Source organism: Mya arenaria, chromosome 12, assembly GCF_026914265.1.
Source record: "Mya arenaria isolate MELC-2E11 chromosome 12, ASM2691426v1".
Lineage (NCBI taxonomy): Eukaryota > Metazoa > Mollusca > Bivalvia > Myida > Myidae > Mya > Mya arenaria.
This window is the reverse complement of record NC_069133.1, coordinates 10,943,486-10,956,175: the sequence shown is the minus strand read 5'-3', so window position 1 is coordinate 10,956,175 and position 12,690 is coordinate 10,943,486. Positions and strand designations below refer to the sequence as shown.

The 12,690-nt window shown below is 41.7% G+C and overlaps 1 protein-coding gene across 2 annotated transcripts; it reads left to right on the top strand.

The window, feature by feature from the left end:
- The first annotated feature begins 451 nt into the window (after window positions 1–451).
- LOC128210288 (uncharacterized) lies at window positions 452–12,690 on the top strand. Of its 2 annotated transcripts, XM_052914544.1 has the most exons (7): window positions 452–631; window positions 4,763–5,067; window positions 5,307–5,457; window positions 8,279–8,556; window positions 9,218–9,324; window positions 9,624–9,729; window positions 10,914–12,690. In XM_052914544.1, the coding sequence occupies exons 2-7, from the start codon at window positions 5,025–5,027 to the stop codon at window positions 12,038–12,040; spliced, it is 1,812 nt and encodes a 603-aa protein (XP_052770504.1). In that variant the 5' UTR covers window positions 452–631; window positions 4,763–5,024; the 3' UTR covers window positions 12,041–12,690. The 2 variants fall into 2 exon arrangements, with proteins under 2 accessions (XP_052770504.1, XP_052770505.1); XM_052914545.1 differs by lacking the exons at window positions 452–631; window positions 5,307–5,457 and having other exon boundaries at window positions 5,004–5,067.

The following is a 12,690-nucleotide window of genomic DNA, read 5'->3' as shown; positions in this document are numbered from 1 at the left end:
AGGTAACTTACAGCATCGGTTACACACTACTAATTTATGTCAGTGAAATTTGAAGTCATTTAACAATTCAAATAAATAACTATTTTGTATTAATATTGAAGAACGTGTAGTTGATTTGATTTGATTTAAACATATTTTATTGCATTTTTTCATTCAACATGATCGGTATTTACAACAATGATAATCATATAGAGTATACAAAAAGCAAATGGGTTGGACACAAGTTCTAAAAACATTAGTAACGTCTTCCCCATGAGCACATAAACTTGATAAATATTTGGCGATACATATAAATAAGAAAAAGGTAAGGAAATGGATAAGTGAAAGAAATGTTAGTAAAAGACAGGAAGTAACAAGAAAAGAAGAAGGATTATGACTCACTGCTACACAGGTGATATGTGGTAAACTATTCAATAAAACAACCTGGTTCAGTTATATTTAAAGAAGGGGCTAATGCGTAAACCGTTTAGAGTGTTTTATAAATAAGTGTACATAATGGAATAATACAATATTTTCATCGTCGGAGAGTGAGGGTTTTTATAGAGGTCAAAGTTAAGAATACTACAATGGTTCCTTATACGAGCATGCATTACGGAGTAAACACGTTTTCCTAACAGAATTAAAGTACTTGGTAACCACAGGACCTTTGATTTTTTTCCCTTAAATTTGCTTTAAATGTTGAAACTGAAAGAGATCTGTAATGTTATGTTCTAAATTATTATATAAATCTAATGCTGATGGAATAAAAAACTTTGAAAATAACTCTGTTCTGCGAGGAATAGTAATGAAATTGCTATTATTTCGGAGATTATAATTTGTTGTTGTAGAAATCACAGGCGATTTCGTGTGGTTAAGGTGAATGCTATATCATTGTTTAACTTTTTGTATGCTTTATGAATTGACTCGTTAGTACAAACTTATTAATGCCAATCATGTATTTCTGAGTTTCTGCGTGCCGCGTATCACCCACTTCAGTACCGTCAAGCTCTCCTAAAAAAGCCTCTGTATACTATGTACCATGAAGCCGTACCTTTAAGGTTTGGCGTCTTTAGGTTCAGAAGCGAAAACACATGATTAATTTTTGTCTGATGGTACATATTGGCTGGTGTCGGATGGGGTATATTGGCTGGTGTCGGATGGGTTATATTGGCTGGTGTCGGATAAGGTATATTAGCTAGTGTCGGATGGGGTATATTGGCTAGTGTCGGATGGGGTATATTAGCTAGTGTCGGATGGGGTATATTAGCTAGTGTGGGATGGGGTATATTAGCTAGTGTCGGATGGGGTATATTGGCTAGTGTCGGATGGGGGTATATTAGCTAGTGTCGGATGGGGTATATTAGCTATTGTGGGATGGGGTATATTAGCTAGTGTCGGATGGGGTATATTAGCTAGTGTCGGATAAAGTATATTAGCTAGTGTTGGATGGGGTATATTGGCTAGTGTCGGATGGGGTATATTGGCTGGTGTCGGATGGGGTAAATTAGCAAGTGTCGGATGGGGTATATTAGCTAGTGTCGGATGGGGTATATTAGCTAGTGTCGGATGGGGTATATTGGCTAGTGTCGGATGGGGTATATTGGCTAGTGTCGGATGGGGTATATTAGCTAGTGTCGGATGGGGTATATTAGCTAGTGTGGGATGGAGTATATTAGCTAGTGTCGGATGGGGTATATTGGCTAGTGTCGGATGGGGGTATATTAGCTAGTGTCGGATGGGGTATATTAGCTATTGTGGGATGGGGTATATTAGCTAGTGTCGGATGGTGTATATTGGCTAGTGTCGGATGGGGTATATTGGCTAGTGTAGGGTGGTGTTTAATGGCTAGTGTGGGATGGGGTTTATTAGCTAGTGTCGGATAAAGTATATTAGCTAGTGTTGGATGGGGTATATTGGCTAGTGTCGGATGGGGTATATTGGCTGGTGTCGGATGGGGTATATTAGCAAGTGTCGGATGGGGTATATTAGCTAGTGTCGGATGGTACATATTAGCTAGTGTCGGATGGTACATATTGGCTAGTGTCGGATGGTGTATATTAGCTAGTGTGAAATGGGTTATATATTGGCTAGTGTCGGATGGGGAATATTGGCTAGTGTCGGATGGGGTATATTGGCTAGTGTAGGATGGGGTATATTGGCTAGTGTCGGATGGGGTATATTGGCTAGTGTCGGATGGGGTATATTGGCTTGTGTCGGATGGGGTTTATTGGCTAGTGTCGGATGGGGTATATTGGCTAGTGTCGGATGGGGTATATTGGCTTGTGTCGGATGGGGTATATTGGCTTGTGTCGGATGTGGTATATTAGCTAGTGTAGGATGGGGTATATTGACTAGTGTCGGATGGTACATATTGGCTAGTGTTGGATGGTGTTTATTTGCTAGTGTAGGATGGGGTATATTGGCTAGTGTCGGATGGGGTATATTAGCTAGTGTAGGATGGGGTATATTGGCTAGTGTTGGATGGGGTATATTAGCTAGTGTGGGATGGTGTTTATTGACTAGTGTTGACTGGTGTTTATTTGCTAGTGTCGGATGGGGTATAATGGCTAGTGTGGAATGGGGTATATTAGCTAGTGTCGGATGGCGTATATTAGCTAGTGTCAGATGGTACATATTGGCTAGTGTGGGATGGGGTATATTGGCTAGTGTGGGATGGGGTATATTGGCTAGTGTGGGATGGGGTATATTGGCTAGTGTCGGATGGCGTATATTGGCTAGTGTGGGATGGGGTATATTGGCTAGTGTGGGATGGGGTATATTGGCTAGTGTGGAATGGGGTATATTATCTAGTGTCGGATGGGGTATATTAGCTAGTGTCAGATGGTACATATTGGCTTGTGTCGGATGGGGTATATTGGCTAGTGTGGGATGGGGTATATTGGCTAGTGTGGGATGGTGTATATTTGTTAGTGACGGATGGGGTATATTGGCTAGTGTCAGATGGTACATATTGGCTTGTGTCGGATGGGGTATATTGGCTAGTGTGGGATGGGGTATATTGGCTAGTGTGGGATGGTGTATATTTGTTAGTGACGGATGGGGTATATTGGCTAGTGTCGGATGGGGTATATTGGCTGGTGTCGAATGAGGTATATTGGCTAGTGTGGGATGGTGTTTATTGACTAGTGTTGAATGGTGTTTATTTGCTAGTGTAGGATGGGGTATATTGGCTAGTGTGGGATTGGGTATATTGGCTAGTGTTTGATGGGGTATATTGACTAGTGTAGGATGGGGTATATTGGCTAGTGTTGGATGGTACATATTGGCCAATGTTGGATGGTGTTTATTTGCTAGTGTAGGATAGGGTATATTGTTTAGTGTTGGATGGGGTATATTGACTAGTGTAGGATGGGGTATATTGGCTAGTGTCGGATGGTACATATTGGCTAGTGTTGGATGGTGTTTATTTGATAGTGTTCGATGGGGTATATTGGCTTGTGTAGGATGGGGTATATTGGCTAGTGTAAGATGGGGTATATTGACTAATGTCGGATGGGGGTATATTGGCTAGTGTAGGGTGGTGTTTAATGGCTTGTGTCGGATGGGGTATATTGGCTAGTGTCGGATGGGGTATATTGGCTAGTGTCGGATGGGGTATATTGGCTAGTGTAGGGTGGTGTTTAATGGCTAGTGTGGGATGGGGTGTATTGGCTAGTTGCGGATGGGGTATATTGGCTAGTGTCGGATGGGGTATATTGACTAATGTCGGATGGGGTATATTGACTAGTGTAGGGTGGTGTTTAATGGCTTGTGTCGGATGGAGTATATTGGCTTGTGTAGGATGGGGTAAATTTGCTAGTGTATGATGGGGTATATTAGCTAGTGTAGGGTGGTGTTTAATGGCTTGTGTCGGATGGGGTATATTGGCTAGTTTCGGATGGGGTATATTGGCTAGTGTCGGATGGGATATATTGACTAATGTCGGATGGGGTATATTGGCTAGTGTAGGGTGGGGTATATTGGCTAGTGTCGGATTGGGTATATTGGCTAGTGTCGGATGGGGTATATTGTCTAGTGTCGAATTGGGTATATTGTCTAGTTTAGGGTGGGGTATATTGGCTAGTGTCGGATTGGGTATATTGGCTGGTGTGGAATGCGTTATATTGGCTAGTGTCGGATGGCGTATATTGGCTAGTGTCGGATGGGGTATATTGGCTCGTATGAAATGGGATATATTGGCTAGTGTAGGATGGGGTATATTGGCAAGTGTAGGATGGGGTATATTGGCTAGTGTGGGATGGGGTATATTGGCTTGTGTCGGATGGGGTATATTGGCTAGTGTAGGATGGGGTATATTGGCTAGTGTGAAATGGGGTATATTAACTATTGTTAGTCTGAAATGGTGCATTTTGGTGTATTCCATTGAAATTTCCCCCTTTCCGATTTTAACTTGGATATTTAACGTTGTAAATCCTCTAGTGCTTTCAATGGCGTGTTACACAATTCAAGACAACTAATGATTTACATGTTCTTTTACATGACCAGTTTACACAGGGTACAAAACATTGAGAAAGGAGCAAGTTAATTGCCCGTCATTTAAATAGCCGTCTTTCGATGAACATTGAATATTCTAACGGCAATCAGAACTTGAAATATTAAAAGTAGTTTAATTCAGTCCTGATGACCTCCCCAGGGCATTCAGTGCATTGTGCGCGGTGGCAGTGATATTGTTCCAATGATTGGTTATTTTTTGTCTTTTGCGCTCTCAAGAAAATTAAGATAAATGGACGCAGAGTAATTAAATGTCAGATTGTAATTACAGATACGTCTATCATCAAAGACCGGGAAAGTACAAGAGTGACAGGTTCGAACGCGGGCTGCAGTAACTATTGACAGGCTAGAGATAGTCGTACCTTGGTTACCAAAGTTTAGCACTAGTGCGTCCAGGAAAAGTTATCTGAATTGAAAGTATAATTTATTCATGAAAAATGAATATGTTGCGGGCACCAGAAGTGGATAGATCAGTGTGTCGTTGAAGACAGTAACCGTATACTCGTGGCAGCTGACAATGTGCACATGTTATCATGGAATTAAAACAGCTACTTCTTTGGTTGGCGCTTGATTTAGGTTTGTTTTAAAATACTTATAAAAAATATGTGTTACTCTTTCTGCAAGCTCATTGTTTATATTGACACAAACATGTTTCCCATTGTAGGGCCAACTTCTGTATTTAAATATGACACGACCATTCGTTGCCGCTAGTGTGTCGCTCCGTATGCGTTCCCGATACGTTTTCTGTGAATCACTGTCACAGACACTATCTCAATAGTGTTTACCGAGAAAAAAAAGTTTGTTTTATTCCACAGTTCATGCCCACTTTTACACTGAACCCGAATACTTTCTTGTTCTTGGCAACACGAGCACGTGGAATGAAGCCCGCACCACGTGCCACGAGCTGGGAGGGCATCTGCTGTCGATCCGTGCGGCCAGCGATTGGGAAGTTTGGATAAATGTTTTGTAAGTCGTCTGCTTTCTTTGGATAATAAATTATATTTGACATCTGAATTTACTCCTATCATTCGATTTGATTAAAATTGTATGATATTTTAATAAAACCACCTGTTATATATATATATCTTACACAGAACATAGTAGTGGAAACATTCATATTTTTTTAAGTTTAATTTAAAGACAACTTACAAATATTTTACACCAAAAACATGAAAAGCTTCTTAAATACCTCAAAAAATGAATACATGACAGTTAATTTGATAAAAAGAGAGTATTTAAGTTATTCGTTGTTAAAAAAAAAGAAATGTTCACTAATTTGAAGTTTTTCACTAAACAGCTTTATGAAGCCCGGCTTTCTAGTAGGCGGTAGTTCTCACAACATTTGTAAACTCCTTGTTTATTGGAAGTCGCCACAGTATCAATCTACGCGGAAGAACACTTTCATTTATTATTTAACACTTCCCTTTTATAAACCTCATCTTTATCGTCATGATCACATTTGTTTACAATCACTGTGGATCAAATATACCACTTTGCACTTGATACTGCTTTAAATAGATTAGCTAATTGAACGGCAAACATACCATGACTACAGTGAAGTTAATACACAAATTTAAAAACAAGTTTCCTGTTGTTTTTTCTATAAACTTTAAAATGTTCTGTTGCCGTATGCCTCACTATCCAGTGTTCTGTTGGCGTATGCCTCATTGTCCAGTATTCTGTTACCGTATGCCTCATTATCCAATGTTATGTTGCCGTATGCCTCACCGTCCATTGTTCTGTTGCCGTATGCCTCACCGTCCAGTGTTCTGTTGCCGTATACCTCACTATTAATTGTTCTGTTGGCGTATGCCTCATTGTCCAGTATTCTGTTACCGTATACCTCATTATCCAGTGTTCTGTTGCCGTATGCCTCACCGTCCATTGTTCTGTTGCCGTATGCCTCACCGTCCAGTGTTCTGTTGCCGTATACCTCACTATTAATTGTTCTGTTGCCGTATGCCTCATTGTCAAGTATATGTTGCCGTATACCTCACTATCCAGTGTTCTGTTGCCGTATGCCTCACCGTCCAGTGTTAGGTTGCCGTGTACCTCATTGTCCAGTGTTCTGTTGCCGTATGCCTCATTGTCCAGTATTCTGTTGCCATATGCCTCAATGGCCAGTGTTCTGTTTCCGAATACCTCATTGTCCAGTGTTCTTTTGCTGTATACCTCATTGTCCAGTGTAATGCTGCCGTAGACCTCATTGTGCAGTGTTCTGTTGCCGTATGCCTCATTGTCCAGTGTTCTTTTGCCGTATACCTCATTGTCCAATGTTATGTTACCGTATACCTCATTTTCCAGTGTTCTGTTGCCGTATACCTCATTGTCCAGTGTCATGTTGCCGTATGCCTCACGTTCCAGTGTTCTGTTGCCGTATGCCGTATTTTCCAGTGTTATGTTGCCGTATGCCGTATTGTCCAGTGTTCTGTTGCCGTATTCCTCACTGTCCAGTGTTCTGTTAACGTATACCAGACTGTCCAGTGTTCTGTTGCCGTATACCCCACCGTCCAGTGTTCTGTTGCCGTATACCCCACCGTCCACTGTTCTGTTGCCGTATGCCTCATTGTCCAGTATTCTGTTGCCATATGCCTCAATGGCCAGTGTTCTGTTTCCGAATACCTCATTGTCCAGTGTTCTTTTGCTGTATACCTCATTGTCCAGTGTAATGCTGCCGTAGACCTCATTGTCCAGTGTTCTGTTGCCGTATGCCTCATTGTCCAGTGTTATTTTGCCGTATACCTTATTGTCCAATGTTATGTTACCGTATACCTCATTTTCCAGTGTTCTGTTGCCGTATACCTCATTGTCCAGTGTCATGTTGCCGTATGCCTCACTTTCCAGTGTTCTGTTGCCGTATGCCGTATTTTCCAGTGTTATGTTGCCGTATGCCGTATTGTCCAGTGTTCTGTTGCCGTATTCCTCACTGTCCAGTGTTCTGTTAACGTATACCAGACTGTCCAGTGTTCTGTTGCCGTATACCCCACCGTCCAGTGTTCTGTTGCCGTATACCCCACCGTCCACTGTTCTGTTGCCGTATGCCTCATTGTCCAGTATTCTGTTGCCATATGCCTCAATGGCCAGTGTTCTGTTTCCGAATACCTCATTGTCCAGTGTTCTTTTGCTGTATACCTCATTGTCCAGTGTAATGCTGCCGTAGACCTCATTGTCCAGTGTTCTGTTGCCGTATGCCTCATTGTCCAGTGTTATTTTGCCGTATACCTTATTGTCCAATGTTATGTTACCGTATACCTCATTTTCCAGTGTTCTGTTGCCGTATACCTCATTGTCCAGTGTCATGTTGCCGTATGCCTCACTTTCCAGTGTTCTGTTGCCGTATGCCGTATTTTCCAGTGTTATGTTGCCGCATGCCGTATTGTCCAGTGTTCTGTTGCCGTATTCCTCACTATCCAGTGTTCTGTTGCCGTATACCAGACTGTCCAGTGTTCTGTTGCCGTATACCCCACCGTCCAGTGTTCTGTTGCCGTATACCCCACCGTCCACTGTTCTGTTGCCGTATACCTAACTATCCAGTGTTCAATTGCCGTATACCTCACTATTCAGTGTTCTGTTGCCGTATACCTTACAGTCCAGCGTTCTGTTTCCGTATACCTCACCATCCGGGGTTCTGTTGTCATATAACCCACCGTCCAGTGTTCTGTTTCACCATATCTCACAATCTAGTGTTCACTACAACACATTTTATACCATTGGTTGCAGCGTTGTAAAACATAACGAAGCAACACTCTTAGTTTATTTTGAAACCATGGTACTAATTGTTTTAAAGGAACACTACCCGCCAATCTTACATACGCGCAGAATCGGGGACGTACTGGTTCGGCCTCCATGCGCCTGACGTCACTGATGTTGAACGTCTCACCTGGGACGACTGTTCTGACGTCATGTTCAGCTCTCCAGCGTTCTATCTTGACGAGGCGACGGGATACCAGTGTGTTTCTATGTGGGTCCATGTGGAAGTGTTTAATGACGTATTTAGAGACGTATGGGTCAAAGGTCAGATGTGTAGCCTTCCTGCGCAACCGATTTGTGAATTCTCGGTTAGAGGTGACCATGATTTTATATACATTACACGGAGAGACGTTAAAAACGCGATGCTTCGATTTGTTTAATACATGTAAATGAAAAATCATTAAGCCAATACGCAATATTGACTTAACATTCAACAACTTATTTTCAATTTATTTTTATAAATTTATGCATGCGCTATTTAAGGTCTCTCTTTGTTATAGCTGCAAAAACTAAATGTTAGAAAGTAAGGGTTTTCGATGATAGCTGCATATATACGGCTGACCCAATGGTACTAAATCCACTGTTCTGTTTTAGTATAGTTTAGTTTAAACTTATTTATTTCACAACGATTGTGAAACAAGTTATGCCAACATTATATTAATCACTCTCGTTGGCACAATGTTACGCGAGAGTGTGGTCTTATGTTGTGGGGAAAACCGGATTACCCGGAGGAAACCCACTTGTCGGCTTGGCGACCACAAACTCACATGCGCCCGGGCCGGAAATGGAACCCGGGTCGCCTAGGGGAGAAGCGAATGCGCTAACCGGACATCCAGTTTTAGTAATGAGGCTTCATATCAATTCTAGTTCATAAATACATGTGTACGAGGTCGATTTCTGCGGTGAACGTTGACTATGACTTCGAATTGTCATTTCTAAACATCGAATTATCAGTAAAACGTCCTTTTCTGTGCAGGTTCCGGTTGCATGGCAACATGTGACGAGGTACTGGCTCCGTCCACTGCCACCGAATGCAAGACCGCCTGCGAGGGCGCATCTTGCACCGCACAATTCCTGTCGCAGGTGAGACGGAAGCACTGTTACACTGTTGCCCTTATATTCAATTGATGTTGTTTCAGTTTTTGTTTTTCTGTTTAATTTATCTTACAATGCTTGTACATGTACTATTGTTACAATCAAATTAAAGGTATTTCATGTACAATTGTTAGAAAAATAAAATATAAAACAGGCTTCTAATAAGACGAAGGACGTCTCTGTTAACCTAGTCATAATTCAAAAAAAACCACTCAGCTCCCTGCTAACGGCACACTATAGCCTTTGGTCAAAATTGTCAGGAAATAATACATACTGCTTCGTTTCAGCTTGGCCTCTGCCATATAACACCGGACATGTACGTGCACGCCGAATTATTCAGCCTGTGCTACTTTCCATCTGTTGATTACGTTCCTACTTGTCAGGATTCCCTCGGTATGACTTCCTTATTGTATGTCAATGATTGATTAAGTTTGTGTATGTAGTCTTATATGTACGTTAAAATGTTCTCGTGGATAATTTAAAGCTGCACTCTCACAGATTTGCCGTTTCGACAACTTTTTTATTTTTTGTCTTGGAATGAGCCATTTTGTTGCGTAAATATCAGCTTAACAGTGATAAAAGACTGCCGACAAAAGATCAGATCGCAGATTTTCATATTTCCATTCGAAAATTAATGGTTTGTAGCTAAAAGCGTTACTAACGGTTTAAGAAAAATGCATAAAACATCAATGAACTTAAATATGACAATCTGCGATCTAATTTATGTCAGCAGTCTTATATCACTGGTTTCCATGCATTTTCACATAATCTGGCTCGTTTCAAGACAAACATAAAAAAACTGTCAAAGGTTCAATTTGTGAGTGCAGCTTTCAGGCATTGCTGGTTAAATATTAGAGCGCATGCATATAAACATACTTATTCATTTTTGCTTGATTGTGACGAAAGCTTAAAGCTTATATAATAAGTCTGGAGTATGTTTCCTGTAAATAAATCCGTAATGGTATCCATATTGAGCGACCCTGGGAAATTTCGTTGGGATCGAACCCACAGTCTGCTGAGAGAGGGGGTGTGTGTGAATCAAACCCACAGCCAACAACCTTGAGCGAGAGGCTAACATCTACACTTCTAGACACGCTCACCCTGTCGGGAATCGAACCCACAACCTCTTGGGTGAGAGGGGGACACCTATACCACTAAACCACTCTCACCATGTACCATCAAACTCATAGCCTCTATAGTGAGGGTCGGACACCTATACCAACAGACCACTCTCACCCTGGCAGAGATCGAACCTACAGCCTCTTAAGCGAGGGGCTAGCATCCATACCTCTAGACCACTATCACACTGTTCGTGATCGAACCAACATCCTAATGGGCGAGAGGTTGATTCTTGTTTTAGCCTGGTGGGTATCGAACCCACAACCTCAAGTCTTGAACGAGAGGCTAACACCTACACTTCTAGACCACTCTAATCCTGTCAGGGATCGAACCCACAACTTCTTGGGTGAGAGGTGGACACCTACACCACTAAACCGCTCTCACTCTTTATACAACCTCGACTACCGTGTTAACGTACACCTATGTATCAGATAACTGAGGATATGTGTATGTTACAGCAATACCCGTATCGACTGTTGACTCTAACCCAAGAGTGACGGACACGAAATGCATTTCTTCGGACACCACTACAGATGTAACCCCTACAACAGTCGGCATGACATCCGAACTGGCGCCAACTATTGTCATTTCTGACGTAACTATGACGACCAAAGTTAACACAGCTGCGGATACGACAACACCGGAAGTTGGAAATAAAACGTGTACTTGTCTGTGCCAACAGCTGTGGACGTTCCTGGCACTGCCGCCTCCAGAAGAAGAGAACCTCACTGTGGAAGAAAAGGTTGAACAGATCGTGCAAGCACTGACGATCGAGCGGAAAAATACAACCGTTGCCCAGCGGAAGAAAATCAGCGTAATGGATACCCGAGTAAGTTCCATGGGTATCGGTGCAATAGCTGGAGGTGTGATCTTTTCTGTGTTTGGAATTATTGTTTTAATAGACTTGTCCAAAATCAGACATGAACTCAGATATTTGCTCCAGTTTGTAGTGGCCCGTTTTCGAGGCTACATGATTAACCACGTTCACCCGATCAAGGACCTAGCGGGAGCATCTAATGAACCGTCCGTCTCCATAGCCATTGGCGGCCCATTGAAACTAAAACCAAAATTGCAAAAACAGAAGACGAAACGAAGTGTAATTACAAATAAGCCTGATATAAACACGCATAATAACCAGGCCAAAACTGTAAATGGTAAGAAAGAATCCCCCGACAAGTCTAAGTCATTAGGTAAACGCCCTGCCTCGAAGAGCACGGAACACCAGGAAATGGAACTTGAAGATGTTGAAGATCCAACAGATGTATCCTCGGAAACCAGTGTTAACAAGAACTCATCGCCTCACGACGCCGGAGCCCCGCGTCAACTCTCCGTTGGGACTCTTCACACTGGTGATGAAAATATGGAGTATTATATAAATAGTCAAATAGGCTCCATTCTCAAAACTCCCGGGTTCACCAAGGGGCTGCAGCCGGCCTATAAGAGCACAGGGATACTGCTGCCCAGCCCGGGTCAAGTGAAGCGTGTCTCTGTTCCAAAAGAGGATGAACTTCAAGCCATCGACAGGAACCGTCACCCGAATACTTCACCGAAGCTACAGCGACCAGGGTGGAAGTATTGGAAATAGCAAGTTTTCTTAAAATTAGAAACAACAACAGCGTTATAGCAGTGTTAAACTGCTGCTTTGGTTTATAGTTTTGAATCATTTTTCCTTGGAATTTATCGAGTAAATTAATGCAATAAACACTGAAGTTAGATAATTTACATAAGCGAAAAATACATGTACATGTTCCTTTTAAATCAAAATATTATGACCTGTTACAAGTAGATTTTAATTTTGTTTTGCATAAACTTGTATCCATTTGCAAAACTGGACATACCAAAACACACATTTTAAAGGGACTAGACACCTGATGGTCCACAAATCGGCAAAAAAAATATTACCTCAAAACAAGCCTAGAACTGTCAAAACGAGCTTGGATGAGGCCAACAATACGTCACTTACATGATTAAAAGAATATGGTGTCGCTGTTTTAGCTGAATTCCCATTATTTATTGATTTTTTAATTTACTGGTATTTACGTGGTAGTTTGTCTACCACGTAAACAGTTAAATTCGAACTGGAAAATACGCAAAAACTGCGACATTTACATGTGTTGTTAGCACTGTGATACATCAGTCAGTAAGATTCAATGCGTTGTACACATCGATATCAATTTCTTTTTTCCTTTCAATTGTATCATCTGGTGCCTTCTCCCTTTAATGAGGTATTCAAAT

Bases quoted from the DNA above. Each gene is read 5' to 3' on its own strand.
- LOC128210288 (XM_052914544.1), top strand. From the start codon at position 5,025: ATGGAATTAAAACAGCTACTTCTTTGGTTGGCGCTTGATTTAG. The intron at 9,325-9,623 runs GTGAGACGGAAG...GCTTCGTTTCAG, and splicing joins CCGCACAATTCCTGTCGCAG to CTTGGCCTCTGCCATATAAC. The intron at 9,730-10,913 runs GTATGACTTCCT...TGTATGTTACAG, and splicing joins TACTTGTCAGGATTCCCTCG to CAATACCCGTATCGACTGTT.